This window comes from Macaca nemestrina, chromosome 1 (genome assembly GCF_043159975.1).
Source record: "Macaca nemestrina isolate mMacNem1 chromosome 1, mMacNem.hap1, whole genome shotgun sequence".
Classification (NCBI taxonomy): domain Eukaryota; kingdom Metazoa; phylum Chordata; class Mammalia; order Primates; family Cercopithecidae; genus Macaca; species Macaca nemestrina.
In genome coordinates, this window is record NC_092125.1 from 104,325,255 (window position 1) to 104,351,504 (window position 26,250).

The following is a 26,250-nucleotide window of genomic DNA, read 5'->3' on the forward strand; positions in this document are numbered from 1 at the left end:
CGCATGCATGTAATCCCAGCTACTCGGGAGGCTGAGGGAGGAGAATTGCTTGAACCTGGCAGGTGGAGGTTGCAGTAAGCTGAGATCACGCCACTGCACTCCAAGACTGTCTCAAAAAAAAAAAAAAAGCTTTAAAAATCAGCTGGATGTGCTGATGTGTGCCTGTAGTCCCAGCTACTATGGAGGCTGAGGTGTGAGGGATTGCTTGAGCTTGTCCAGGAGGTTGAGGCTGCAGTGAGCCATAATCGTGCCACCACACTCCAGCCTGGGTGACAAAGTGAGACCCTGTCTCAAAAAGCAAACAAAACCAATAAGAGACAAACAAGAGAATACATAACATAAGCTAAGTAAATTTTCTGTAAAGGTAATACCCATGTAAATATTCAAGAGTTGACCATATACTTTCCCTGTTCATAAACAGGGAAGTTCATAAACTCCTTTTCTTGCCAGAAGCTATAACCAGTCTCCTGACTTTTAAGGTAACCACATATTACCTTTTAAAATACTATTTATGTGTGCAGGTCTAAACAATACAGCTTATTCTTCCTGAATTTCATGGAAATCTAATTATACAGGTTGGGTGCCATGACTCATGCCTGTAATTTCAGCACTTTTGGAAGCCGAGCATGTGGATCACTTGAACCCAGGAGTTTGAGACTAGCCTAGGCAACGTGGCAAAACCTCATCTTTACTGAAAATACAAAAAGTTAGCCAGTTGTGGTAGCACACACCTGTAGTCCTAGCTACTCAGGATGCCAAGTGGGAGGATCACTTGAGCCCAGAAGGTAGAGATTGCAGTGAGCCAAGATCACATCACTGCATTCCAGCCAGGGTGACAGAGTGAGACTCTGTCTCAAAAAAAAAAAAAAAAAAAAAATTAATTATAGAGGACATATGCTATGGTGTCTCACCTTTTTTTACTCAACATATTCATGTTAAATTATGTATATTATTGCATCCTGCTGTAGTTTTAATGTGTTGTAATTCATTGTTTGTGTGTAATACAGTTCTTCCATTTTACTCTTGGATTATTTTCAACTTGAGATTATTGCCCAAAAAAACCTGCTTTTAGTATTCCTCTAATGTCCACTGATGGATATGGAAACTAATTAAAGCATTTTGTGTGTGTATGTGTATATATATATATGTCGAGATCAGCTCAGTCGGGGAGACCCTTAACCCAGTGGCACTAGAGGAATGAAAGACACACACACAGAAATATAGAGGTGTGAAGTGGGAAATCAGGGGTCTCACAGCCTTCAGAGCTGAAAGCCCCGAACAGAGATTTACCCACATATTTATTAACGGCAAGCCAGTCATGAGCTTTGTTTCTATAGGTATTAGATTAACTAAAAGTATCCCTTATGGGAAACAAAGGGATCTGCTGAAATAAAGGGATGGGTTTGGCTAGTTATCTGCAGCAGGTGCATGTCCTTAAGGCATAGATCGCTCATGCTATTGTTTGTGGTTTAAGAACACCCTGGGTGGGCCAGGTGTTCCTTGCCCTCATTCTGGTAAACCCACAACCTTCCAGCATGGGCGTCATGGCCATCATGAACATGTCACAGTGCTGCAGAGATTTTGTTTATGGCCAGATTTTGGGGTGCCTGTTCCCAACATATATATATATATATATTTTTTTTTTTTTTTTTTTTTTTTTTTTTTGGAGACAGAGTTTCACTCTTGGCATGATCTCAGCTCACCGCAACCTCCACCTCCTGGGTTTAAGCAATTCTCCTGCCTCAGTCTCCCGAGTAGCTAGAGGCGCCCACCACCACGCCCAGCTAATTTTTTTGTGTTTTTAGTAGAGACAGGGTTTCACCATGTTGGTCAATCTGGTCTTGAACTCCTGACCTCAGGTGATCCACCCGCCTTGGCCTCCCAAAGTGCTGGGATTACAGGCGTGAGCCACTGTGCCTGGACTTAAGGCATTATATTAATTTGTTCTCACATTGCTATAAATACCTGAGACTGGGTAATGTATAAAGAAAAGAGGTTTAATTGGTTCATGGTCCTGCAGGCTGTATAGTAAGCATGATGCTGGCATCTCCTAGGCTTCTGGGGAGGCTTCAGGAAACTTTCAATCATGAGGAGTATATAGGTTACAGGGCCAGAACAGGAGCAAGAAGAAGGACCAAGTGCCATACACATTTTAAAGCACCAAATCTCAACAGAACTCACTCACTATGGCAATGATAGTATCAAGGGGATGGTGCTAAACCACTTAAGAGAAAACCACTCCCATCCCATGGTCCAGTCACTTCCCACCAGGTTTCAACACCAATATTGGTGATTACATTCCAGCATGAGAGGTAGGCAGGACGCACATCCAAACTGTATCAGGGGCCGGGCGCAGTGGCTCATGCCTGTAATCCCGGCAATTTGGGGGGCTGAGGTGGGTGGATCACCTGAGGTCAGGAGTTTAAGACCAGCCTGGCCAACGTAGTGAAAACCTATCTCTACTAAAAATAGAAAAATTGGCCAGGCACGGTGGCTCACGCTTATAATCACAGCATTTTGGGAGGTCGAGGTGGGCAGATCACCTGAGGTCAGGAGTTTGAGACCAGCCTGGCCAACATGGCGAAACTCCATCTCTACTAAAAAGTGCAAAAATTAGCTAGGTGGCAGATGCCTATAGTCCTAACTACTCAGGAGCCTGAGGCAGGAGAATTGCTTGAACCCAGGAGGCGGAGGTTGCAGTGAGCCAGGATCCAGCCACTGCACTCCAGCCTGGGCGACAAGAGCGGGACTGTGTCTCAAAAAAAAAAAAAAGAAAAGAAAAATTAGCCAGGTGTGGTGATGCATGCCTGTAATCCCAGCTACTCATGAGGCTGAGGCAGGAGAATTGCTTGAACCTTGGAGCTGGAGGTTGCAGTGAGCTGAGATCAGACCACTCCAACCTGGGTGACAGAGCGAGACTCTGTCTCAAAAAAAAACTATATCAGGGTATATACCTGGAAATGTAATTACTGAATAAAATAAAGGATTTCTCCCAAGACTTAATTTCAAGCTATGGAGTATTAAGGTTGTGTGGAACTGAATAGATAAAAGAAACAGACCTACACATATATGGAAGCTTGCTAGGTAACAGAGGCATATCAATAAAGAAGAACTGTTCAATAAATTGTGCCCAATAACTTGAAATTCCCTGGGGATCGGGTGAAAGAGCAAGACTCTGTCTCAAAAAAAAAAAAAAAAAAAAAAAAATTAGGCCGGGCGCATCCTAGTACTTTGGGAGGCTGAGGTGGGTGGATCACCTGAGGTCAGGAATTCGAGACCAGCCTGGCCAACATGGTGAAACTTCGTCTCTACTAAAAATTTAAAAATTAGCCCTGCGTGGCTGGGCGCAGTGGTTCACACCTGTAATCCCAGCACTTTGAGAGGCCGAGATAGGCAGATCACGAGGTCAGGAGTTCAAGACCAGCCTGACCAACATGGCGAAACCTTGTCTCTACTAAAAATTAGTCAAGCATGGTGGCACATGCCCATAATCCCAGCTACTCAGGAGGCTGAGGCAGGAGAGTCACTTGAACCCAGGAGGCGAAGGTTGCAGGGACCTGAGATCACACCATTGCACTTTAGCCTGGGCAACAGAGCAAGACTCCACCTCAAAAAAAAAAAAAAAAAAAAAAAGTAGCCCTGCATGATGGTGAGTGCCTGTAATCCCAACTACCCGGGAGGCTGAGGCAGGAAAATCACTTGAACCTAGGAGGGGGAAACTGCAGTGATCCAAGATCGCACCACTGCACTCCAGCGTGGGCGACAGAGCAAGACTCTGTCTCAAAACAAACAAACAAACAAACCTAGGCTGGGCGTGGTGGCCCACACCTGTAATCCCAGCACTTTTGGGAGGCCAAGGTGGGTGAATCACTTGAGGTCAGGAGTTCGAGACCAGCCTGGCCAAAATGGTGACACCCTGTCTCTACTAAAAATACAAAAATTAGCCGGGCATGGTGGCACACACCTTTAATCACAGCCACTCAGGAGGCTGAGGCAGGAGAATAACTTGAACCGAGGAGGCGGAGATTGCAGTGAGCCGATGTTGCTCCACTGCACTCCAGCCTGGCCACAGAGTGAGGCTGTGTCTCAAAAAAAAAAAAAAAAAAAAAAAACTAGCCAGGCAAGGTGGTGGGTGTCTGTCCTCCCAGCTACTTGTGAGGCTGAGGCAGAATCATTTGAACCCTGGGTGGCAAAGGTTGCAGTGAGCCAGCATCATGCCATTGCACTCCAGCCTGGAAGCGAGACTGTCTCAAATAAAAAAAGTTAAAATTTATCAGATTTACAAACACAAACCATACATGATGCCATTCTCAGTTATGAGAAATGTAAACAAAGACATACAGCATTAATCATAAAATTAACTGTAATAGGCCGGGCATGGTAACTCATGCCTGTAATCCCAGCACTTTCGGAGGCTGAGGCAGGCAGATCACCTGAGGTCGGGAGTTGGAGACCAACCTGACCAACATGGAGAAACCCCGTCTCTACTAAAAATACAAAATTAGCCGGGCATGGTGGCGCATGCCTGTAATCCCAGCTACTTGGGAGGCTGAGGCAGGAGAATCACTTGAACCCAGGAGGTGGAGGTCGCAGTGAGCCAAGACCACAGCATTGCACTCCAGCCTGGGCAACGAGTGAAACTCCGTATCAAAAAAAAAAAAAAAACAAAAAAACTGTAATACATACTGTACTGCTATAATAATTTCATAGCCACCTCTTGTTATTGCAATGAAGAACTCAAGTGTTGCCAGAATCCACTTCAAAGCCATATGACACTAATCATCTCCAAGTGAGCAGTTTACTTGGAATCCCTCCAAGAGATCACAGTACAAAGTAATCTCTTGAAGTTCTTGCGTTCTCATTGTTTTTACTATGCTTCCATAAACCTTGAATGACCCTATGAGACCTATATGAAATGGGATTAGTAATGTTAGAAGTGCTTCCAAGAACGAGAGAAAAGTCCTGGCATTACAAGAAAACGAAAAGTTGAACTGCTTGATATGTACCATAGATTGAGGTCTGCAGCTGTGATTGCCCACCATTTCAAGATAAATGGGCGGGGCACAGTGGCTCCCACCTATAATCCCAGCACTTTGGGAGGCAGAGGTGGGCGGATCATGGGGTCAGGATTTAGAGACCAGCCTGGCCAACCTGGAGAAACCCCGTCTCTACTAAAAATACAAAAAATTAGGCGTGATGGCAGGCACCTGTAATCCTAGCTACTCCAGAGGCTGAGGCAGGAGAATTGCTTGAACCCGGGAGGTGGAGGTTGCAGTGAGCCGAGATCATGCCATTGCCTTACAGCCTGAGCGACAGAGTGAGACTCCATCTCAAAAGAAAAGAAGAAAAATAAATGAATCTAGCATAAGGACTTGAAAAAAGAAAAGGAGTTTCACAAAGCCATCACCACAGCTGTGCCAGCAGGTGCGAAAACTTTGTACTCTTTCCAGGATATCTTTTTATCTCGTATTGAAAATGCAGGGGTTTTTTGTTTGTTTGTTTGTTTGTTTGTTTTTTAGACAGTCTTGCTCTGTCGCCAGGCTGGAGTGCAGTGACACGATCTTGGCTCACTGCAACCTCTGCCTCCTGGGTTTAAGCAATTCCCCTACGTCAGCCTCCCCAGTAGCTGGAACTACCACCACGCCCAGCTCATTTTTTGCATTTCAGTAGACATGCATTTCGCCATGTTGGCCAGGATGGTCCCAATCTCCTGACCTCGTGATCCACCCGCCTCGGCTTCCTAAAGTGCTGGGATAACAGGTGTAAGCCACCACGCCTGGCTGAAAATGCGGTTTTTATGTGGGTGCAGGATTGCCTTAAAAAGAGATACCTATCTGGGCGTGGTGGATCACGCCTGTAATCCCACCACTTTGGGATGCCGAGGCTGGTAGATCACCTGAGGTCAGGAGTTCAAGACCAGCCCAGCCAACGTGGCGAAATGCTGACTCTACTAAAAATGCAAAAATTAGCCGAGCATGGTGATAGGTGCCTGTAATCCCAGCTACTTGGAAGGCTGAGGCAGGGAAAGTTGCTTGAGCCTGGGAGGCAGAGCTTGCAGTGAGCCAAGATCGCACCACTGCACTTTAGCCTGGGTGATGGAGCAAGACTCCGTCTCAAAAAAAAAAAAAAAGCCAGCTCAGTGGCTCATGCCTGTAATCTCAGCATTTTGGGAGGCCGGGGCAGGCAATCACTTGAAGTCATGAGTTCAAGACCAGCCTGGTCAACATGGTGAAACCCTTCTGTATTAAAAACACAAAACATTAGCCAGGCGTGGTAGCGGGTACCTGTAGTCCCAGCTATTCAGGAGGCTGAGGCAGGATAAATCGCTTGAACCCAGGAGGCGGAGGCTGCAGTGAGCCGAGACCACACCACTGCACTCCAGCCTCAGTGGCAGAGTGAAACTCCGTCTCAAAAAAAAGAAAAAGAAAAAGTCAAGATAAAAGGAGAAGCTGCTTCTGCCAACCAAGAGGCAGTAGACAAGTTCCAGATGCTATTAAGAAAATCATTAGCAGCCGGATGCAGTGGCTCACACCTGTAATCCCAGCACTTTGGGAGGCGGAGATGTGTGAATCATCTGAGGTCAGGAGTTCAAGAGCAGCCTGGCCAACATGGTGAAACCCCATCTCTACTAAAAATACAAAAATTAGCAGACATTGGTGGCCTGAAGGTTTCAGTGAGACAAGATCATGTCATTGCACTCCAACCTGGGCGACGAGAGCAAGATGCTGTCTCAAAAAATATATATATATATTAGCTGGGCGTGGTGGTGTGCCCCTGTAATCCCAGCTACTTGGTAGGCTGAGGCAGGAGAATCGCTTAAACCCAGGAGGTAGAGGTTGCAGTGAGCCGAGATCGTGCCACTGCCCTCCAGCCTGGTGGACGGAATGAGACTCTGAGTCAAAAAAGAAAAAATAAAAGTGAAGTAAGTCAGACACAAATGGACATGTATTTTATGATTCCACTAGTATGAGAACCTGGAATGGACAAATTCATACAGGCAGAAAGTAGAATATTGGTTATTAGGGGTTGGAGGGAGGATGGAATAGAGTTTTTCTTTAATAGGGTCAGTTATTCTGTCTGGGAGGATGAAAAAGATGTGGAGAAGGATGGATACTGGTGATAGTCGTACAACAATGTGAATGTATTTTCATGTCACTGAACTGTCTAGAACACTTAAAAATGGTTTAAAAAGTAAATGTTTTAGTATGTGCATTTTACCACAATTTTTCAAAAAAAGTTAGTTATATGTGTGTCTGTTTCTGTACTCTATTCTGTTGTTCTACATTTCTTTTGTGTAGCTAGTATCACATTGTCCTGATTACCATACATTTACAGTAACTCTTGAAATTAGATAAATCCTCCAATTTTTTTTTAGTGTTTTTTTTTGTTTTTTGTTTTTTGTTTTTGAGACGGACAGAGTCTTGCTCTGTCGCCCAGGCCGGAGTGCAGTGGCACGAACTCGGCTCACTGCAAGCTCCGCCTCCTGGGTTCATGCCATTCTCCTGCCTCAACCTCCCGAGTAGCTGGGACTACAGGCGCCCACCACCACGCCTGGCTATTTTTTCTATTTTTAGTAGAGACGGGGTTTCACTGTGTTAGCCAGGATGGTCTCGATCTCCTGACCTCATGATCCGCCCGCCTCGGCCTCCCAAGGTGCTGGAGATTACAGGCGTGATTCACCACGCCCGGCCTTAGTTTTTGTCTTCCCATGGCAATTCGTGAATTATCTTGGCATTTTCTCAAAAACAAAAAAAAAAACTCTCTTGGTACTTGAGATTGTGTTAGATCAGTTTGGGGGAAAATTGCAATCACCAATTTTTTTTTTTTTTTAAGACACAGAGTCTTCCTCTGTTGCCCAGGCTAGAGTGCAATGGTTTACTGTCATCCTTGACCTCCTGGATTTGAGCAATCTTCCCAGTTTAGTCCCTTTAGTAGCTGGGACTACAAGTGTAAGCCACCACAACTGGCTAGTTTTTAAAAATTTTTTGCAAAGATTGGGTTTGTGTTGCCTAGGTTGGTCTCCAACCTCTGAGCTCAAGTGATCCTCCTGCCTCAGCCTCCCCAAGTGCTGGTATTACAGGTGAAAGCTGCCAAGCCTGGACAGAAATTGCCATCTTTTTTTTTTTTTTTTTTTTTTTGAGATGGAATCTCGCTGTTTCCCAGGCTAGAGTGCAGTGGCTCAATCTCGGCTCACTGCAAGCTCCGCCTCCCAGGTTCACACCATTCTCCTGCCTCAGCTTCCCGAGTAGCTGGGACTACAGGTGCCTGCTACCACACCCAGCTAATTTTTTGTATTTCAGTAGAGACGGGGTTTCACCATGTTAGCCAGGATGGTCTCTATCTCCTGACCTTGTGATCCTCCCGCCTCGGCCTCCCAAAGTGCTCAAATTACAGGCATGAGTCACTGCACCCGACCTAGAAATTGCCATCTTAATGACACTCAGTGTTTCATTCCATGGACATCCATGGACATGGTATATCACTCCATTTATTTTAGATTATCTTTGATTTTTGATTTTTTTCTTTTCTTTTCTTTTCTTTTTTTTTTTTTGAGATGGAGCCTTGCTCTGTCACCTAGGCTGAAGTGCAGTAGAGCGATCTTGACTCACTGCAACCTTCACCTCCTGGGCTCAAGTGATTCTACTGCCTCAGCCTCCTGAGTAGCTGAGGTTACAGGTGCCCAGCAGCATGCCCGGCTAATTTTTATATTTTAGAGATGGGGTTTCACCATGTTGGCCAGGCTGGCCTCGAACTCCTGACCTCAAGTAATTCACCTGCCTCAGCCTCCCAAAGTGCTGGGATTACAGGCATGAGCCACCATGCCTGGCCTTTTTTTTTTTTTTTTTTTTTAATTCATTGTTTTGTTTATACTCTTATGTACTGCATGTATTTGGTTAGATTTATATTTTGGTTTTCTTTTAAATTTATACTTACATTTATAAATTTATAAAGAAATTATAGTTCTGTATTATTTTGTTTGATATGTATCTAAGCATTTAATGCTTTTCTTGTTTTTTTTTGTTTGTTTGTTTTTGAGATGGAGTCTCATTCTGTTGCCCAGGCTGGAGTGCAGTGCTGCCATCTTGGCTCAATGCAACCTCCACCTCCTGGGTTCAAGCGATTCTCCTGCCTCAGCTTCCTGAGGAGCTGGGACTACAGGTGCATGCCACCATACCCAGCTTATTTTTGTATTTTAAGGAGAGACAGGGTTTCACCATGTTCACCAGGTTGGTCTCAAACTCCTGACCTTAGGTGATCTGCCCGCCTCATCCTCCCACAGTGTTGGGATTATAGGAGTGAGCCACCCTGCCTGGCTACTTTTCTATCGTTGTAAGTAGCATTGTTTAATTTTGATTTCAATTTTCTCATTGATAGAACATAGAAATACGGTTGAATTTGACCTTGGATTCCTCAACATTGTTGTGTAATTCACTAATTGTAGTACTTTCTCTTTTGTAGAGTCTTTGGGTGTTTTATATAGACAGTCAAATAATGTGCGAGTAGAGATAGTTTGTAATTCTTCCTTTTCAATGTTGTTTTCTTTTTCTGGCCTTGTTGCGCTGGCTAGGACCTCTATTATGATACTGAACATATATGATGAAATTATATATTTGCCTTGTCCTTAATAATAGGGAAACTTTATTCAATTTAACCTGTACATATGAGGCAAATCAAGTATCTGGGAAACTTCCTGCCTGGTCATTGCCAATACGTTTGCTTATGTTTATATTATAGATAATTTCCAGAGCTTTTAGTTGTACTTAGTAAAATGAGAGGTAGATATACATCTGTTCCATTTTTTTTGTCTGGAACAAGAATCACCTGTATTATTTTTTAAGTAAAATGCTTTGTTTAAAAATATGGAACACTTCACAAGTTTGCATGTCATTCTTGCACCAGGGCCATGCTAATCTCTGTATTGTTCCAATTTTAGTGTATGTCCTACTGAATCAAGCACATCTTTTATTTTTTTTAATGTTTTTGTTTGACTTAGATTTCTATTTTGATAAGCTTCCCCTTTCCCTCTCCTTTTAGCACTCTTAGATGTCATTACATTGTCTTCTGGTTTGCATTGTTTTGGATATGATATCTAAACTTTTTTTTTTTTTTTTAAGCAACGGGTCTTGCTATGTTGCCCAGGCTGGTCTTGAATTCCTGGGCTCAAGCAATACTTCTGCATCAGACACACAAAGTGCTGGGTTTACAGGCTTAAGCTACTGTGCTTTGCCCCTTTTTATAAGATGTGTTTTTTCTTCAGCTGTTCTTTTTGTTTGTTTTTGGCCTCCCAGGCTGGAGTGCAGTGGCACGATCTCAGCTCACTGCAAGCTCTGCCTCCCGGGTTCACACCATTTTCCTGCCTCAGCCTCCCGAATAGCTGGGACTGCAGGTGCCCGCCACCATGCCTGGCTAATTTTTTTTTTTTTTTTTTGTATTTTTAGTAGAGACGGGGTTTCACCATATTAGCCAGGATGGTCACGATCTCCTGACCTTGTGATCCGCCCGCCTCGGCCTCCCAAAATGCTGGACTGCACCCGGCCTCTTTAGCTTCTTTTGTTTTCTTCATCAGTAGTTTTTAGCAAGTTTATTATGATATACTGTACCTTATTTGTTACATCCTGCCTGTGGTTTGCTTAGTTTCTTCTAACTCTGAGGTTATACTTTTTATCAAGTTGGGAAACTTTTTAGCCATAATTCTCAATTTTTTTCATTGTGAATTTTTTATGTTGTGAACGTTACATCATTGTATATCTGGTTTTTGTTGTTTTCCAAGTGTTCAGTTGTTTTTAGTAGTAAGTTTTCTCCTTTCCTGAGATTCTAAGATTCTGTTAGTATTATATTCTCTACTAATTTATTCTTTCCTTTAATCTCTGTGTGTCAGTTTGTGTTGTTTCTATTGCTGTCTTCAAGTTCACTGATCTCCAGTACCTTATTTGCTGTGAAGTACTCTCCAGTTTTTCATTTCAGATTTGGTATTTATCAATTCTCAATATTCCTTTTGTTGTTGTTGTTAAGTCTTCCATTCCTCTCCTCATTATCTTTGTATTTTCTTCTAAATTCCTGATTTATGCTTGTAGAGTAGTACCTCAAAGTTATTTTCTTTTCTGTCTTTGTGATTTCTATTTCTATTGCTGTTTCTACTGAATGATTTTTCTCCTGGTTCACATTTTCCTGCTTTTTGACATATGTAGGAATTTGTTATTGGATGCAAGACATTGTGATGTTGCATTATTGTATGTCTGGTTTTTGTTGGTTTCCTTTACAAATATTCAATTTTATTTTGGTAGGCAGTTAAGTTACTTATGGATCAGTTTGGATTCTCATGAATATTGTTTTTAAACTTAGCTAAGGCTGGTCTTTTTTTTTTTTTTTTTTTTTTTTTTTTGAGACGGAGTCTCGCTCTGTCGCCCAGGCTGGAGTGCAGTGGCCGGATCTCAGCTCACTGCAAGCTCCGCCTCCCGGGTTCACGCCATTCTCCAGCCTCAGCCTCCCGAGTAGCTGAGACTACAGGCGCCCACCACCTCGCCCGGCTAGTTTTTTGCATTTTTTTTTTTAGTAGAGAAGGGGTTTCACCGTGTTAGCCAGGATGGTCTCGATCTCCTGACCTCGTGATCCACCCGTCTCGGCCTCCCAGAGTGCTGGGATTACAGGCTTGAGCCACCGCGCCCGGCCAAGGCTGGTCTTTATGTCAGGATAATTAAGCCCTCTAACAGTGGATAACATTACTTTCTAAGCTTACTGTTTAATGTCCCCTATTGTTGAACAATGTCTTTCTACTTTGCCTAATGGAATCTGAGTATCTGCCATCATGTGTGAGTTGTGTGAATTGCTCAGGTTACAGTTTTCTGGTAGTTCTTTGTTCAGCCATATGGAATTTTACCCTTCACATGCACAATGTAGTGTTTAGCAGTATACTGAAAGAGACACCCATAGTTAGATTTCTAGAGTTATAATTCTCTGTAGCTTTTTCCATTCTGATACTCAGTTCCACAAATTCCAGCTATCTCAGTCCCTGTGTACTCTGATATATCCCTTTTCAAGGGATATATCAGTTTGGCCATTCTCTGCTTGGTTTCTACTTCTGTACCGCAGTCATTCTTAGAAAGGCAAGGCGTGGGCTGGGTGTGATAGCTCACGCCTGTAATTCCAACACTTTGGGAAGCTGAGGTGGGCAGATCACCTGAGATCAGGAGTTCAAGACCATCCTGGGCAGCATGGTGAAACCCCATCTCTACTAACAATACAAAAAGAACAATAAGCTGGGTGTGGTGGCACGTGCTTGTAATCCCAGCTACTCAGGAAGCTGAGGTAGGAGAATCACTTGAGCCCAGCGGCAGAGGTTGCAGTGAACCAAGATCACACCACTGCACTCCAGCCTGGGAAACAGAGCAAGACTCCATCTCACAAAAAGAAAGACAGACAGAGAGAGAGAAAAAAGGGAAAGGGAAAAGGAAGGAAAAGAAAAGAAAGGCAAGGTGGGGCTGGGCGCAGTGGCTCATGCCTGTAATCCCAGCACTTTGGGTGGGCGGATTACCTGATGTTAGGAGTTTGAGACCAGCCTGTCCAACATGATGAAACCTTGTCTCTACTAAAAATACAAAAATCATCCAGATGTGGTGACAGGTGCCTGTAATCCCAGCTACTCAGGAGGTTGAGGCAGGAGAATCTCTGGAACCCAGGAGGCAGAAGTTGCAGTGAGACGAGATTGTGCCACTGCACTCAAACCTGGGCAACAGAGTGAGACTCCATCTCAAAACACAAAAAGAAAAACAGAAAAGAAAGGCAAGGTGGTTGTGTAACTCACCGCATTTTTTTCAGATTTCTCAGGGATCACAGTGCTGCACTCACTGTTGTCCAGTATCTGATAATAATCGTCTTTTAATTTTTCTCATGCAAGGCACAGTGGCTCACGCCTATAATCCCAGCACTTGGGAGGCCGAGGCGGGCGTATCACTTGAGGTCAGTAGTTAAAGACCAGCCTGGCCAACATGGTGAAACCCTGTCTTTGCTAAAAATACAAAACTTAGCTGGGCGTAGTGGCGTGCCCCTGTAATCCCAGCTACTCGGGAGGCTGAGGCAGAAGAAATCACTTGAACTCAGGAGGCAATGAGCCAAGATTGTGCCCCTGCACCCTAGCCTGGGTGACAGAGCAAGACTGCGACTCAAAAACTAAAATAAAATAAAGTTTTCTCTAAGTATCTAGTAGATTACCATATTTCTATTACTTCTTGTCAGGTGAAGTCTCGTACCAGTTACTTAAACATGGCCAGATAAGGAAGTCCCTGTATCTCTTTTTTTAATTGCTGTGATTTTTTTTAAGCAGACAATTATTTGTAGGAAAACATTTTTTTCACAATAAAATTATCTTTAAACTTCTCTTTCTAGCTTTAATGAAGCACCAGTTGAGATTCCCAGTCCTCCTGAAACCCCAGCTAAACCTCCTGAACCTGAAAGTACCTTGCAGCCTGTGCTTTCTCTCATCCCAAGGGAAAAGAAGCCCCCACGTCCCCCAAAGAAGAAGTATCAGAAAGCAGGGCTGTATTCTGACGTTTACAAAACTACAGAGTAAGTAGTAGTACCTATTAGCTAACATCCCTTTTTCTTCCACGTTTGAAAAAAATACTTTGACTATCAAAAAACAATATAGATTCTTTTGCATTTAATAAGCATGATGATTGTGTTTTTGTGCTCGTGTGAGGTACGCCTCCCTCAAACTTTGTATTAAGGTCAATACATTACCCTTTCTGATGTGGGGGGAAAATCCATACAAAAGTAATATACACAAATATCAGTGTTCACTGTACTGTCTTATGTTGTATGAGACTAATTGTCTTTCTGATCATTATCTTCTCTCTGCCTTACTAGATTGAGATTCTAATGACGCGTTTCTTTTTTTTTTTTGAGATGGAGTCTCGCTCTGTCACCCAGGCTGGAGTGCAGTGGCGCGATCTCAGCTCACTGCCAACTCTGCCTCCAGGGTTCACACCATTCTCCTGCCTCAGCCTCCTGAGTAGCTGGGACTACAGGCCCTGCCACCACGCCCAGCTAATTTTTTGTATTTATAATACAGACGGGGTTTCACCATGTTAGCCAGGATGGTCTAGGTCTCCTGACCTCGTGATCCACCTGCCTCAGCCTCCCAAAGTGCTGGGATTATAGGCATGAGCCACAGCGCCCAGCCCCAAGGATGCTTTTCTTATTAACTTAAGCAAAAAATGGCTCTAACTAAAATGATATTGGTGACTTCATTTTTTATATTGGTGACTTTATTTTTTATTGATTGGACGCTGTGTTCCATGAATTTTGTCAGGTGAATAAAATATTTGCCTTGCTTTTAAGAACTTCGTATTATCTTGGCAGATTACAACTTAATAAGCACTCTGAGAATTTTTAAAGCATCAAAGGGATAGCAAATTATCATCAATTAAGAAATATTTTCTGGTTGAGTTAGGATTTAGAGATTTGGTAGTAGTTTACCAGATGGAGAAGGATATTCTAGTCAGAACAGTGTGTAAAAAGGCACATCCTAGGATACAGAGTTTTCATGTATCAAAACAACTTGGAAAGTTTAGGGTTCTGAAATGTAGTGGCCCTATGGTAAATAAGCATTATATGATAAGGGACATATAACCATGGACTTTGAGATGTTTGGTTAACTTTAAGATATTTTGTTTTGGATGGGAGCAGTGGCTCATGCCTGTAATTCCAGCACTTTGGGAGGCCGAGGTGGGTGGATCACCTGAGGTTGGGAGTTTGAGACCAGCCTGACCAACATGGAGAAACCCCATTTCTACTAAAAATACAAAATTAGCCAGGTGTGGTGGCACATGCCTGTAATCCCAGCTACTTGGGAGGCCGAGGCAGGAGAATCGCTTGAACCCGGGAGGCAGAGGTTGTGGTGAGCCGAGATCACACCATTGCACTCCAGCCTGGGCAACAAGAGCGAAACTCCATTTCAAAAAAAAAAAAAAAAAAAAATTTATGCTATTTTGCTATAGGAAATCAAAAATGAGTTTGGGGGGATGGATGTGAAAGGCGTAGGTTTATTTAAGATAACTCCAGTAGCAGGGTGGAAAATAAATGGAATGAATGACTAGTGGCAAAATCTCTCTCAGTTTCTATCAAAAAGTCATGAATATCTGAATTTAGACAAAAAGACGAATAAGATTGAAAGAGGAAACCTTAGATTTTAGAGATACATCTCATTTGGTGGTGGTAAAGTAATTGACATGTAAACCATGCCACTTTATTTTGCATTTAAAAGATTTTTATTGATTTGTCACTGAGGTAGGTATCACAAAATTTTTATACTCTGTACGTGCTTCTTAGGTCATGAAAACATTTTACTAATGAAGCTTAAGTTTAGCTAATTATAATAATAAATCATCTCAAATAACCAAGACTTTAAAAAGATAGGCACTATTTTTTTAATTTAAGAGAAGTTGTGAAGTACCTTCACAATGTCTTCAGGGACCGAGGCTCCTTTTTTTTCCTTCTATCTCAGTACTAATTATGCATTCCTAAGATTGCTTCATGTTCCATGATAGCTACTAGAGTCCAGCCATGCTATGTTTGTTACAGACAGAAAAGGAGGAGAAAAAGCATGCTCCTTCTTTGTTTTTTGTTTTCTGGTTTGTTTGTTTGTTTTTTGAGATGGAGTTTCACTTTTGTTGCCCAGGCTGGAGTGCAATGGTGGGATCTCGGCTCACTGCAACCTCTGCCTTCCGGGTTCACGCGATTCTCCTGCCTCAACCTCCTGAGTAGCTGGGATTACAGGTGCCCGCCACCAAGCCCAGCTAATTTTTTGTATTTTTAGTAGAGACAGAGTTTCACCATGTTGGCCAGACTGGTCTTGAATTCCTGACCTTAGGTGATCCGCCCTCCTTGGCCTCCCAGAGTGCTGGGATTACAGGCGTGAGCCACCGTGCCCAGCCCATGCTCCTTCTTTGTAAGAAAACTTCAAACTCACATTTATATAAATTTTTAGGCTACAATTTAAATTGCATAGCCACACTTTAGCCATAAGACAGGTTTTGGAAATAATGGTCATTACTCTAGGTGATAATAGCTGTTAAGGAAAAAAAAAAAAAATCAACATTCTGTCAGCAGAAATGAGAAAGTGGAAATACACTTTGGGACACATCTAATTCAGTCATAATTTTGGAACAGAGTCTGCTAAATAGAGCAGAAATAAAATTATCAACTTTTCTGCTAAATAAAACTCAAGTTTTATTTCTTGCTTAGGGAAAACCTCTCAGACTGTGTTTTTCCTCTGCTGTCACATCACAATAACCATCAACAAAGAAGTCTGTAAGAGCAAACTGCTGGTTTTAAAAAAACATTTTTTTAAATAAAATTAAAAAAAGAAAACAAAACACAGAAGACTTCTGTAACCAAAGGTATGAGGGTTTTCCCATACGCCAAGCAATAGGCACCAGCTGGGTGTCCTTCAATTCAATTCTGCACTGTTTTCCTGAATATAGTGTCAGATCCTATAGGTTGGGTGCTCAGTTCCCAAGACTGCCACCCTCCCTTAGACCAGTCACAACTCTGGCTCTCCAGAACTTCTGACCAACCAGGTTCAAGTTGGGTTTGACTAATTTGCTGGAATGGCTCACAGAACTCAAGGAAGCATGTACTTCCATTTACTGGTTTGTTATAAAAGATATTGCAGAAGATATAGATGAAGACATACATTGGGGAAGGAGCATGGAGCTTTCATTCCCTCCTTAGGCACACCCCCTCCAGGAACCTCCACATATTCAGCTATCCAGAAACTCTCTGAACCTTTCTTTTTGAATTTTGTTTTTTGTGTTTTTGTTTGTTTGGTTTTTTGAGATGGAGTTTCGCTCTTGTTAACCAGGCTGGAGTGCAATGGTACGATCTTGGCTCACTGCAGCCTCTGCCTCCCAGGTTCAAGTGATTCTCCTGCCTCAGCCTCCGGAGTAACTGGGATTACAGGCACCTGTCAGCATGCCCAGCTAATTTTTTTTTTTTTAAGACGGAGTCGTGCTCTGTCGCCCAGGCTGGAGTGCAGTGGCACCATCTCGGGTCACTGCAACCTCTGCCTCCCAGGTTCAAGCAATTCTTCTGCCTCAGCCTCCTGAATAGCAGGGACTATAGGCACACGCCGCCTTGCCTGGCTAATTTTTTGTATTTTAGTAGAGACAGGGTTTCACCATGTGAAGGGGTGGCCTGCCCCTCCACACCTGTAGGTATATCTTGTCAGGTGGGGTGAGAGACTGAGAAGAGAAATAAAACACAGAGACAAAGTATGTAGTAACAACAGTGGGCCCAGGAGACTGGCACTCAGCATACCAAGGACCTGCACCGGCACTGGTCTGTGAGTGCCTTCAGTTTTTATTGATTATTATATTCATTATCTCAGCAAGAGGAATGTGGTAGGAGAGCAGGGTGATAATAGGGAGAAGGTCAGCAAGAAAACATGTGAGCAAAAGAATCTATGTCATAATTAAGTTCAAGGGGAGGTACTATGCCTGGATGTGCACGTAGGCCAGATTTATGTCTCTCTCTGCCCAAACATCTCAGTGGAGTAATGAATAACAAGGCAGCATTGCTGCCAACATGTCTCGCCTCCCGCCATAGGGCAGTTTTTCTCCTATTTCAGAATTGAACAAATGTGCAATCAGGTTTTATACCAAGACATTCAGTTCCCAGGGGCAGGCAGGAGACAGTGGCCTTCCTCTCTCTATCTCAACTGCAAGAGGCTTTCCTCTTTTACTAATCCACCTCAGCACAGACGCTTTACGGGTGTCGGGCTGGGGGATGGTCAGGTCTTTCTCATCCCATGAGGCCATATTTCAGACTATCACATGGGGAGAAACCTTGGACAATACCCGGCTTTCCAAGGCAGAGGTCCCTGCGGCTTTTTGCAGTGCATTGTGCCCCTGGTTTATTGAGACTAGAGAATGGCGATGATTTTACCAAGCATACTGCTTGTAAACCTTTTGTTAACAAGGCACGGCCCTAGAGCCCTTAAACCTTGATTCCATACAACACATGTTTCTGTAAGCACAAGGTTGGAGCAAAGTGGCTGGGGCAAAGTTACAAATTAACAGCATCTCAGCAAAGCAATTTTTCAAGGTACAGGTCAAAATGGAATTTCTTATGTCTTCCCTTTCTACTAGACACAGTAACAGTCTGATCTTTCTTTCTTTTCTCTACAACCATATTAGCCAGTCTAGTCACGAACTCCTGAACTCAGGCAGTCCACCCACCTCGGCCTCCCAAAGTGCTAGGATTTCAGGTGTGAGCCACCACACCCTGCCTAATCGTTATATTTTTAGTAAAGATGGGATTTGGCCAGGCTGGTCTCAAACTCCTGACCTCAGGTGATCCAGCCTTCTCGGCCTCCCAAAGTGTTGGGATTACAGGCGTGAGCCACTGTGTCTGGCCTCTTTTTGATTTTTTATGGAGGCTTCATAGGCGTCATTGACAGCCATGTAGAAATGTGATTGGACAAAATGTACAGGATGTAAACCCAGCATGTCCTGTCTAGACTTCTTGATCTCTCTGTGTCACATTCCTTTCTCTAGGGTATGGGGCAGGACCCTCTCTGGAATGAGGGTTTTCTTAGCCCACAATCAGATTAGAGTCCTGCCTTAGGTAGGTGAAAGGAAGACAGGAGAAGGTCAGAGAGAGATTCTATCTCCTGAGGCCCGCTCCCGAGACTTAAAGTGTCCCAACATTATAACAGGGACTATGGGAGTTAAGAGCCAGGAACCATGGATGAAAACCTATATATATATATATATATATTTATATTTATGTATGTCATAACACCACACTTCTGTTTTTTACTTTTGTGCTTTTTCTTGATTAAAGATTTAAAAATGGAAGATGATGATCTTTTGATGTAATTTGATTTCTTATATCAGTGATTTATAAGTGTCTCTGGTCATACAAAATATTTGATCTGAAAATGGACTGAAATATCACTTTATGTTAGAACTAGCTCTTCCTCTCACAGAAATAAGTAGGAAGAAAACGGTTTATTCTTTAAGCATTTTTAAGAACATTGGTCAGTTTAGTATATGTATGCATTCTTGAAAGATGTCAAGCCAGGATATTATTGTGGGCTGGCTACTTTGTCGTTAGTAGTTTTAGTAATAAACTTATGTTTAGAGCAGTTTCAGTTTCACAGCAAAATTGAGTGGAAAGTACAGAGTTTTCATATACACCCTGTTCTTCATACACACAACCTGCCCACTATTGCACCACGCCGTTGTGATACATGTGTTATGATCCATGTACCTACATTGACATACCATTATTACCCAAAGTCTGTAGTTACTTTAGGGTTCACTCTTGGTGGTATACATTCTATGGGTTTTGACAAATGTATGCTGACGTGTATCTACTATTGTAATATCATACAATAGAATAAAAATGAAGTAGGCCAGATGCAATTGCTCATGCCTGTAATCCCAGCACTTTGGGAGGCTGGAGCTGGAGGATTGCTTGAGCCCAGGAGTTCAAGACCAACCTGGGCAACATAGTGAGACCTTGTCTCTACTAAAAATTTAAGAATTCAGGCCAGGCGCAGTGGCTCACGCCTATAATCCTAACACTTTGGGAGGCCAAGGCAGGTGGACTGCTTGAGGTCAGGAGTTCAAGACCAGTCAGACCAACATAACGAAACCCTGTCTCTGCTAAAAATACAAAAATTAGCTGGGCATGGTGGCAGGCGCCTGTAATCCCAGCTACTTGGGAGGCTGAGGCAGAAGAATCCTTTGAACCCCGGAGGCAGAGGTTGCAGTGAGCCGAGATTGCGCCGTTGCAGTCCAGCCTGGGTGACAGAGCAAATCTCTGCCTCATAAATAAATAAATAAATAAAATAAAAATACACCAGGAGTGGTGGTGCACACCTGTAGTCCCAGCTACTTGTGAGACTGAAATGAGCAGATCACTTGAGCCCAGGGGTCCGAGGCTGCAGTGAATTGTGTTCGTGCCACTGCATTCCAGCCTAAGTGACATAGCGTTTTTTTGAAACCCTGTCTCAAAAAAAGAAAGAGAAAATAATATAAACTTTTTTTGTTGTTGTTTTATGATGGAGTTCAAGCAATTCTCCTGTCTCAGCATCCCAAGTAGCTGAGATTACAGGTGCCCACCACCATGCTTGGCTAATTTTTGTATTTTTAGTAGAGACAGGGTTTCACCATATTGACCAGGCTGGTCTCAAACTCCTGACCTCAAGTGATCCGCCCTCCCCAGCTTCCCAAAGTGCTGGGATTACAGGTCTGAGCCACCATGCCTGGCCAAGATCGACCAGTTTTTAAGAGCTCAGGCTTGGCCAGGCGTGGTGGGTCATGCCTGTAATCCCAGCACTATGGGAGGCCAAGGTGGGCAGATCATGAGTTGAGGAGATCGAGACCATGCTGGCTAACATGATGAAACTCCATCTCTACTAAAAATACAAAAAATAAGCCGGGTGTGATGGCAGGCGACTATAGTCCCAGCTACTCGGGAGGCTGAGGCAGGAGAATGGCATGAACCCGGTAGGTGGAGCTTGCAGTGAGCCGAGATAGCGCCACTGCATTCCAGCCTGGACAACAGAGACTCCGTCTTGAAAAAAAAAAAAAAAAAACCTCAGGCTTTTGTTGTCTTTTAGAATGCCCTTCATTTTAGATTTCTTTGATCCTATCTTCGTGATTAGATTTAGGTTTAAAAAATCTTGGCAGAGGTCTGGGAGAGATGGCTTATGCCTGTAATCTCAACATTTTGGGAGGCTGAGGCTGGAGGATCACTTGAGGCCTGGGATTCAAGAGCAGCCTGGGCAACATAGTGAGTTCCAGTCTCTACAAAAATAAAAATAAATAAAACTAAAATTTAAAAATAGCAGGAATATTATATATGTGATACTTTATACTTCTTTTTGTATCCCACTTATTGTCCCAGAGTTGATGGTGCCATGTTTGATTATTTAGTTAAGGTGGTATCCACCAAATCTTTTCATTGTAAAGATACATTTTTTTCCATTGTAATTGGTACATAAACCATGGGTTGATATTTAAGGCTATGGCTTGTTCTCTATCAATTTTTTTAATCTAACATTTAATCATCCATTAATTTTTTTTTCTAAGTTAGTAATTACATTGATGGTTGAAAAATGACAATTTTTGCCGGGTGTAGTTGCTCACCCCTGTAATCCCAGAACTTTGAGAGGCAGATCGACTGAGGTCAGGAGTTCAAGACCACCCTGGCCGACATGGTGAAACCCCGTCTCTACCAAAAATGTAAAAATTAGCCAGGCCTGGTGGCATGCACCTGTAGTCCCAGCTATTTGGGAGGCTGAGGCAGGAGAATCACTTGAACCCAGGAAGCAGAGGTTGTAGTGAGCTGAGATTGCACCACTAAACTCCAGCCTGGGCAACAGAGCAAGACACCGTCCCAAAAAAAAAAAAAGAAGAAAGAGAAAAAACAGAAAATTTTATAATTCCATTATTTCTTGATTTTTTAGCTGACATTTTCTAGTGAAGATGAGCGTCTCTTTTTTTTTCTGCATAAACTCTCTTGTTTTGTTTTGTTTTGTTTGAATACCGTATAGACACATGAATTTTTTGTTTGTTTGAATGGTTTTGTTTGTTTGTTTGTTTTTCTCCAGAGACAGGGTCTCCCTATGTTGCCCAGGCTTGACTCCAACTCCTGGGCTCAAGAAGTCCTTCTGCCTCAGCCTCCCAAAGTGCTAGGAGGCATAAGCTATCATGCTTGGCAAAAAATTGAATATATTATAATCTATTAGCATTTTATAGGAAACTACTCAAAATTCTCTGGTTTTACCACAGGTGCCCCTTTAAACTGGCCCCTGTTTCCTTTATACGTGTCTTCAGATTACTCATCTTTGAGCACTTCCCTGCTTTCTGCTGTTTGCGTAGTGAGGATCTAGTTTTTTGTTTTGGTTTACTTTTCTGCTGTTGTTTATCAGACTTTACTTGTTCTTTCTTTGGCCTGCATCTGGAATCAACTATTTCCCTCAAGGAGCTTTGGTTCCTTTTAGTGAGGATTATTATTTAGAAGTCAAAATCTGAATTTTTCATGTGCTTTTTGCTACTAGGGTATTTGTTATTGCTATGATGCCATGCTTCTAGCCCCTTTCAGTACCATGGAATGAAAAAAATGTACATGCACACATGTGTATTAATTTTATATTGCTGTTGAAGAAATTATCACAAATTTAGCAGCTTAAATATCATCCATTTATTATCTCACAGATTCCCTAGAATTGTAGTTTAGTTCTGGCTTAGTCAGGTCCTCTGTTCTGTGTTTCGTAAGACTAGAATCAAGGTACCATCTGAGGCTGGTGCTGTTTTCCAGACTCACATGGATGTAGGTAAAACTCATTTCTTTGCAGTTGTGTAATTCGTGGTTGGTGGCTTGTTTCTTCAAGTCTTCAACAGAGAGAGTCTGCTTCTTTGAGACTCTGAATTTTCGTATTTTGAATAGAGACATGGTTTCACCATGTTGGCCGGGCTGGTTTTGAACTCCTGACCTCAAGTCATCCGCCCGCCTCAGCCTCCCAAAGTGCTAGGATTACAGGCATGAGCCACCACACCCGGCCACTGGTAATCTTTTTTTTTTTTTTTTTTGAGACGGAGTCTCGCTCTGTCGCCGAAGCTGGAGTGCAGTGGCCGGATCTCAGCTCACTGCAGCTCCGCCTTCCGGGTTCCCGCCATTCTCCTGCCTCAGCCTCCCAAGTAGCTGGGACTACAGGCGCCCGCCACCTCGCCTGGCTAGTTTTTTTTTGTATTTTTTAGTAGAGACGGGGTTTCACCATGTTAGCCAGGATGGTCTTGATCTCCTGACCTCGTGATAATCTTTTTTAACAATTTTTTTTTTTTTTTGAGACAGTCTCACTCTGTCACCCAGGCTGGCGTGCAGTGGCACGATCTCAGCTCACTGCAACCTCCTCCTCCCCGGTTCAAACGATTCTCATGCCTCAGCCTCATGGGCAGCTAGGATTAGAGGCATACACCACTACGCCCTGCTAATTTTTGTATTTTTAGTAAAGACGGGGCTTCACCTTCTTGGCCAAGGCTGGTCTCGAACTCCTTGCCTCAAGTGATCTGCCTGACTCAGCCTCCCAAAGTGCTGGGATTACAGGCGTGAGCCAACACACCCAACAAACGCTGGTATGATCTTAATTTATCTTTTGTATGGGTCTGGACTGTCTCTCCATGTAAATAGTTGGTTATGCTGAAATATGTAAATTTATGTTTATCTAAGTAAAATTAGCAAAATAAATCTGTTCCAGAAAGTAGACTGTACATTGGTTGATAGATTGTTTTGAGAGAAATGTTAACATCTTTAGAAAGGTAATTTATGAAAATAGTATTTTCAAAAAAGTTTAACTGCCAGTGGAATGTAGAATAGAATTGTCATTTGTGGCTATAGAATTTATCAAATCCTAGCTTCATCAGTTACTAGTTATATGAATTTGGGCAAGTTATTGATTTGGGCAACAACCCTTGATCCTCAGTGTCCTCAGCTTTAAAATGGCAATGATAAATAGTGCCTGGTACTCAGTTATCAGTGGTAAAATGCTTTCCATACATGAAGTAAGCATTCAAAATACTATTTAATGTCTTACTCCACAGTCACTATATTGTGACCTTAGATGAATTACTCCTGTAAGACTCTTCCTCTTTAGAAGTAGTATGTCCTCTTTTTTTTGTTTTTTGTTTTTTTTTTGAGACAGAGTCTCACTCTATCGCCCAGGCTGGATTGCAGTGGTGCGATCTCAGCTCACTACAACCTCTGCCTCCCAGATTCAAGTGATTCTCCTGCCTCAGCCTCCCAAATAATTGGGACTAGAGGTGCATGCCACCACGCCCGGCTAATTTTTTGTATTTTTAGTAGAAACGGAGTTTCACCATGTTAACCAGGATGGTCTCGATCTCCTGACCTCGTGATTTGCCTGCCTCAGCCTCCCAAAGTGTTGGGATTACAGGTGTGAGCCACCATGCCCAGCATATGTCCTCATTGGGGTCATTATTCCCTGCCCAGATTCCTTTGAAACCTTGTTACTTCCTGCAGAATCATTGCATAATATTTAAGTCCCACCCTCATCTTGTATAACCTATTTTTCTAGTTATTTGTCCAGTCATAGTCCTCAAATACTTGTTCCTTTAGCCACATCTGATCATTTTCTTTACTTCCTCCATCGTATACTTTCCTCCTGGGGTTTATCCTAGATGTCTGCTCTGTGTAGTATGAACTACCTTCCCTACTTCACTTTTCCTTGTCAAAATCCCATTTATCTTTTCAAATAAATTTTCTTAATTCTTTCCTAATTACAATTACTTTTCTTTCTCCTTTTGTAGAACTTAGTATCTTCTCCTAGTAAGTAGTGTCATGAGTTTTATCACATTTTTTTTGGGTCGGGGGGTTGGGGTGGGACAACCTCACTTTATCACCCAGGCTAGAGTGCAGTGGTGCAATCTCGGCTCACTGCAACGTCTGTCTCCTGTGTTCAAGCAATTCTCATGCCTCAGCCTCCCAAGTAGCTGGAATTACAGGTGCCTCCACGCCTGGCTAATTTTTGTATTTTTAGTAGAGATACGGTTTAGCCATGTTGGCCAGTCTGGTCTCTAACTCCCGACCTCAGGTAATCTGCCTGCCTCAGCTTCCCAAAGTGCTGGGATTACATACGTGAGCCACTGCTTCCAGCCTCAAAGTTTTATCACATTCTGATAGGTAATCTAGGTATCTGCATACGTACTTGTTTTTCCACCAAATTGTAAGCTTCTTATGGCTAGGGCCACCCTTCGTTCAACTTGGATGCCTTGTAGGACCCAGCAGCATTTTCTACGTATAGTTACTAAAATATCTATGACTTAAAATCTCCTTAAAGAGATTTAAATGCATCTGCCCTCTCATGTGGTAACAAATATGAGGAAATTGTTTTGGTTCATCAATTTCATATTTACCCAAGATAGACATTTCAAAATGGATTAAGTGCCAAATTTTGTCCTGAAAAGTTTATAGGCTAGGCACAGTGGCTCACACCTGTAATCCTAGCACTTTGGGAGGCTGAGGCAGGCAAGTCGCTTGAGCCCAGGAGTTGAAGACCAGCCTGGGCAACTTGGTGAAACACTGTGTCTACAAAAAAAAAAAAAATCCTATCCCTTCGTGGTAGCATGCACCTGTAGTTCCAGCTACTCAGAGGGCAAGGAGGCTGAGGCAAGAGGTTCACTTGAGTCTGGGAGGTTGAGGCTGCAGCTGCAGTGAGCTGAGATCTTGCCACTGCACTCTACCCTGGGAGACCGAATGAGACCCTGTCTCAAAAAAGCAAAGAAAGAAAAATTCCTATCACCTAGCGATGTCATAGCTTTCCTAGCATTTTGGCTTTTTTGTACATTTTTTTGTACAATGTACAGTAATTTCCTAGGCTTTCACATTCATTCACCACACACTCACTGACTCACCCAGAGCAACTTCCAGTCCTGCAAGGTCCATTCATGGTAAGTACTCTGTACTATAAAGTGTACCCTTTTTTATCGTTTACCACCATATTTTTACTGTCTTTCCTAGTTTAGAAATGTTTAGATACACAAATACTTACCATTGTGTTACAACTGCCTGCAGTATTCAGTACAGTTACATGCTAAACAGGTTTGTAGCCTAGGACCTATAAGCTGTACCATCTAGGTTTGTGTAAGTATATTCTATGATGTTCACACAGCATTTGTCAGAATGTATCACTATCAAATGACAAATGACTTTATATTTCTATCCAGAACAGTTTCTATGAGCAACGTTTATTACATCTATTAAGTTATGTTTGTATTCTCCTTTGCTGTTTATAAAGTGCTTTTACATATATCTACATTTGTGTCAGTTACGCTGTGTTTAAATGCATCTATGTTATAGTCCTAGATTTATATTAATAGACTCAGATCATAGCAGTCTTTATAAATATATTGTTTTTACTGGAACTTTGTTTTAAATCCAAGAGTTTTTCTTTCCCTGTCAGTATGATTTTGATCCTATTTTTCCTCTAGTTATTTGAACTAAATAATTTTATACTTGTTTAAATATTAATCTTAATAAATTTATGAGAGTAAATTAAAAATCATTTACTATTTTCCCAAAGCACATCATGTTTATTACCTGTTTTTATGAATTATCAAGATAAACTGGCCAGGTGCCGTGGCTCACGCCTGTAATCCCAGTACTTTGGGATCTGAGGCAGGCGGATCACCTGAGGTCAGGAGTTCGAGACCAGCCTGGCCA

General features: G+C 42.6%; 1 protein-coding gene and 2 non-coding genes across 7 annotated transcripts in view; 2 read left to right on the forward strand and 1 right to left on the reverse strand.

The window, feature by feature from the left end:
* The window catches only part of LOC105498260 (ASH1 like histone lysine methyltransferase), a 232,084-nt gene that overhangs the window by 139,253 nt on the left and 66,581 nt on the right, over positions 1-26,250 (forward strand). For 4 of the 5 annotated variants that reach the window (XM_071083894.1, XM_071083898.1, XM_071083912.1 and 1 more), the window contains one exon: positions 13,384-13,563. The exons of the other annotated variant lie outside the window; for it this stretch is intronic. In XM_071083894.1, coding sequence (XP_070939995.1) covers positions 13,384-13,563 — 180 coding nt within the window. The remainder of the gene's footprint in view (positions 1-13,383; positions 13,564-26,250) is intronic. 5 annotated transcript variants of the gene reach the window in all.
* LOC112429576 (U6 spliceosomal RNA) lies at positions 9,855-9,958 on the reverse strand. Its single transcript, XR_003021845.1, has one exon. It is a non-coding gene; the product is annotated as a U6 spliceosomal RNA (small nuclear RNA).
* LOC112429541 (small nucleolar RNA U13) lies at positions 13,646-13,748 on the forward strand. The gene has a single exon (XR_003021833.2). It is a non-coding gene; the product is annotated as a small nucleolar RNA U13 (small nucleolar RNA).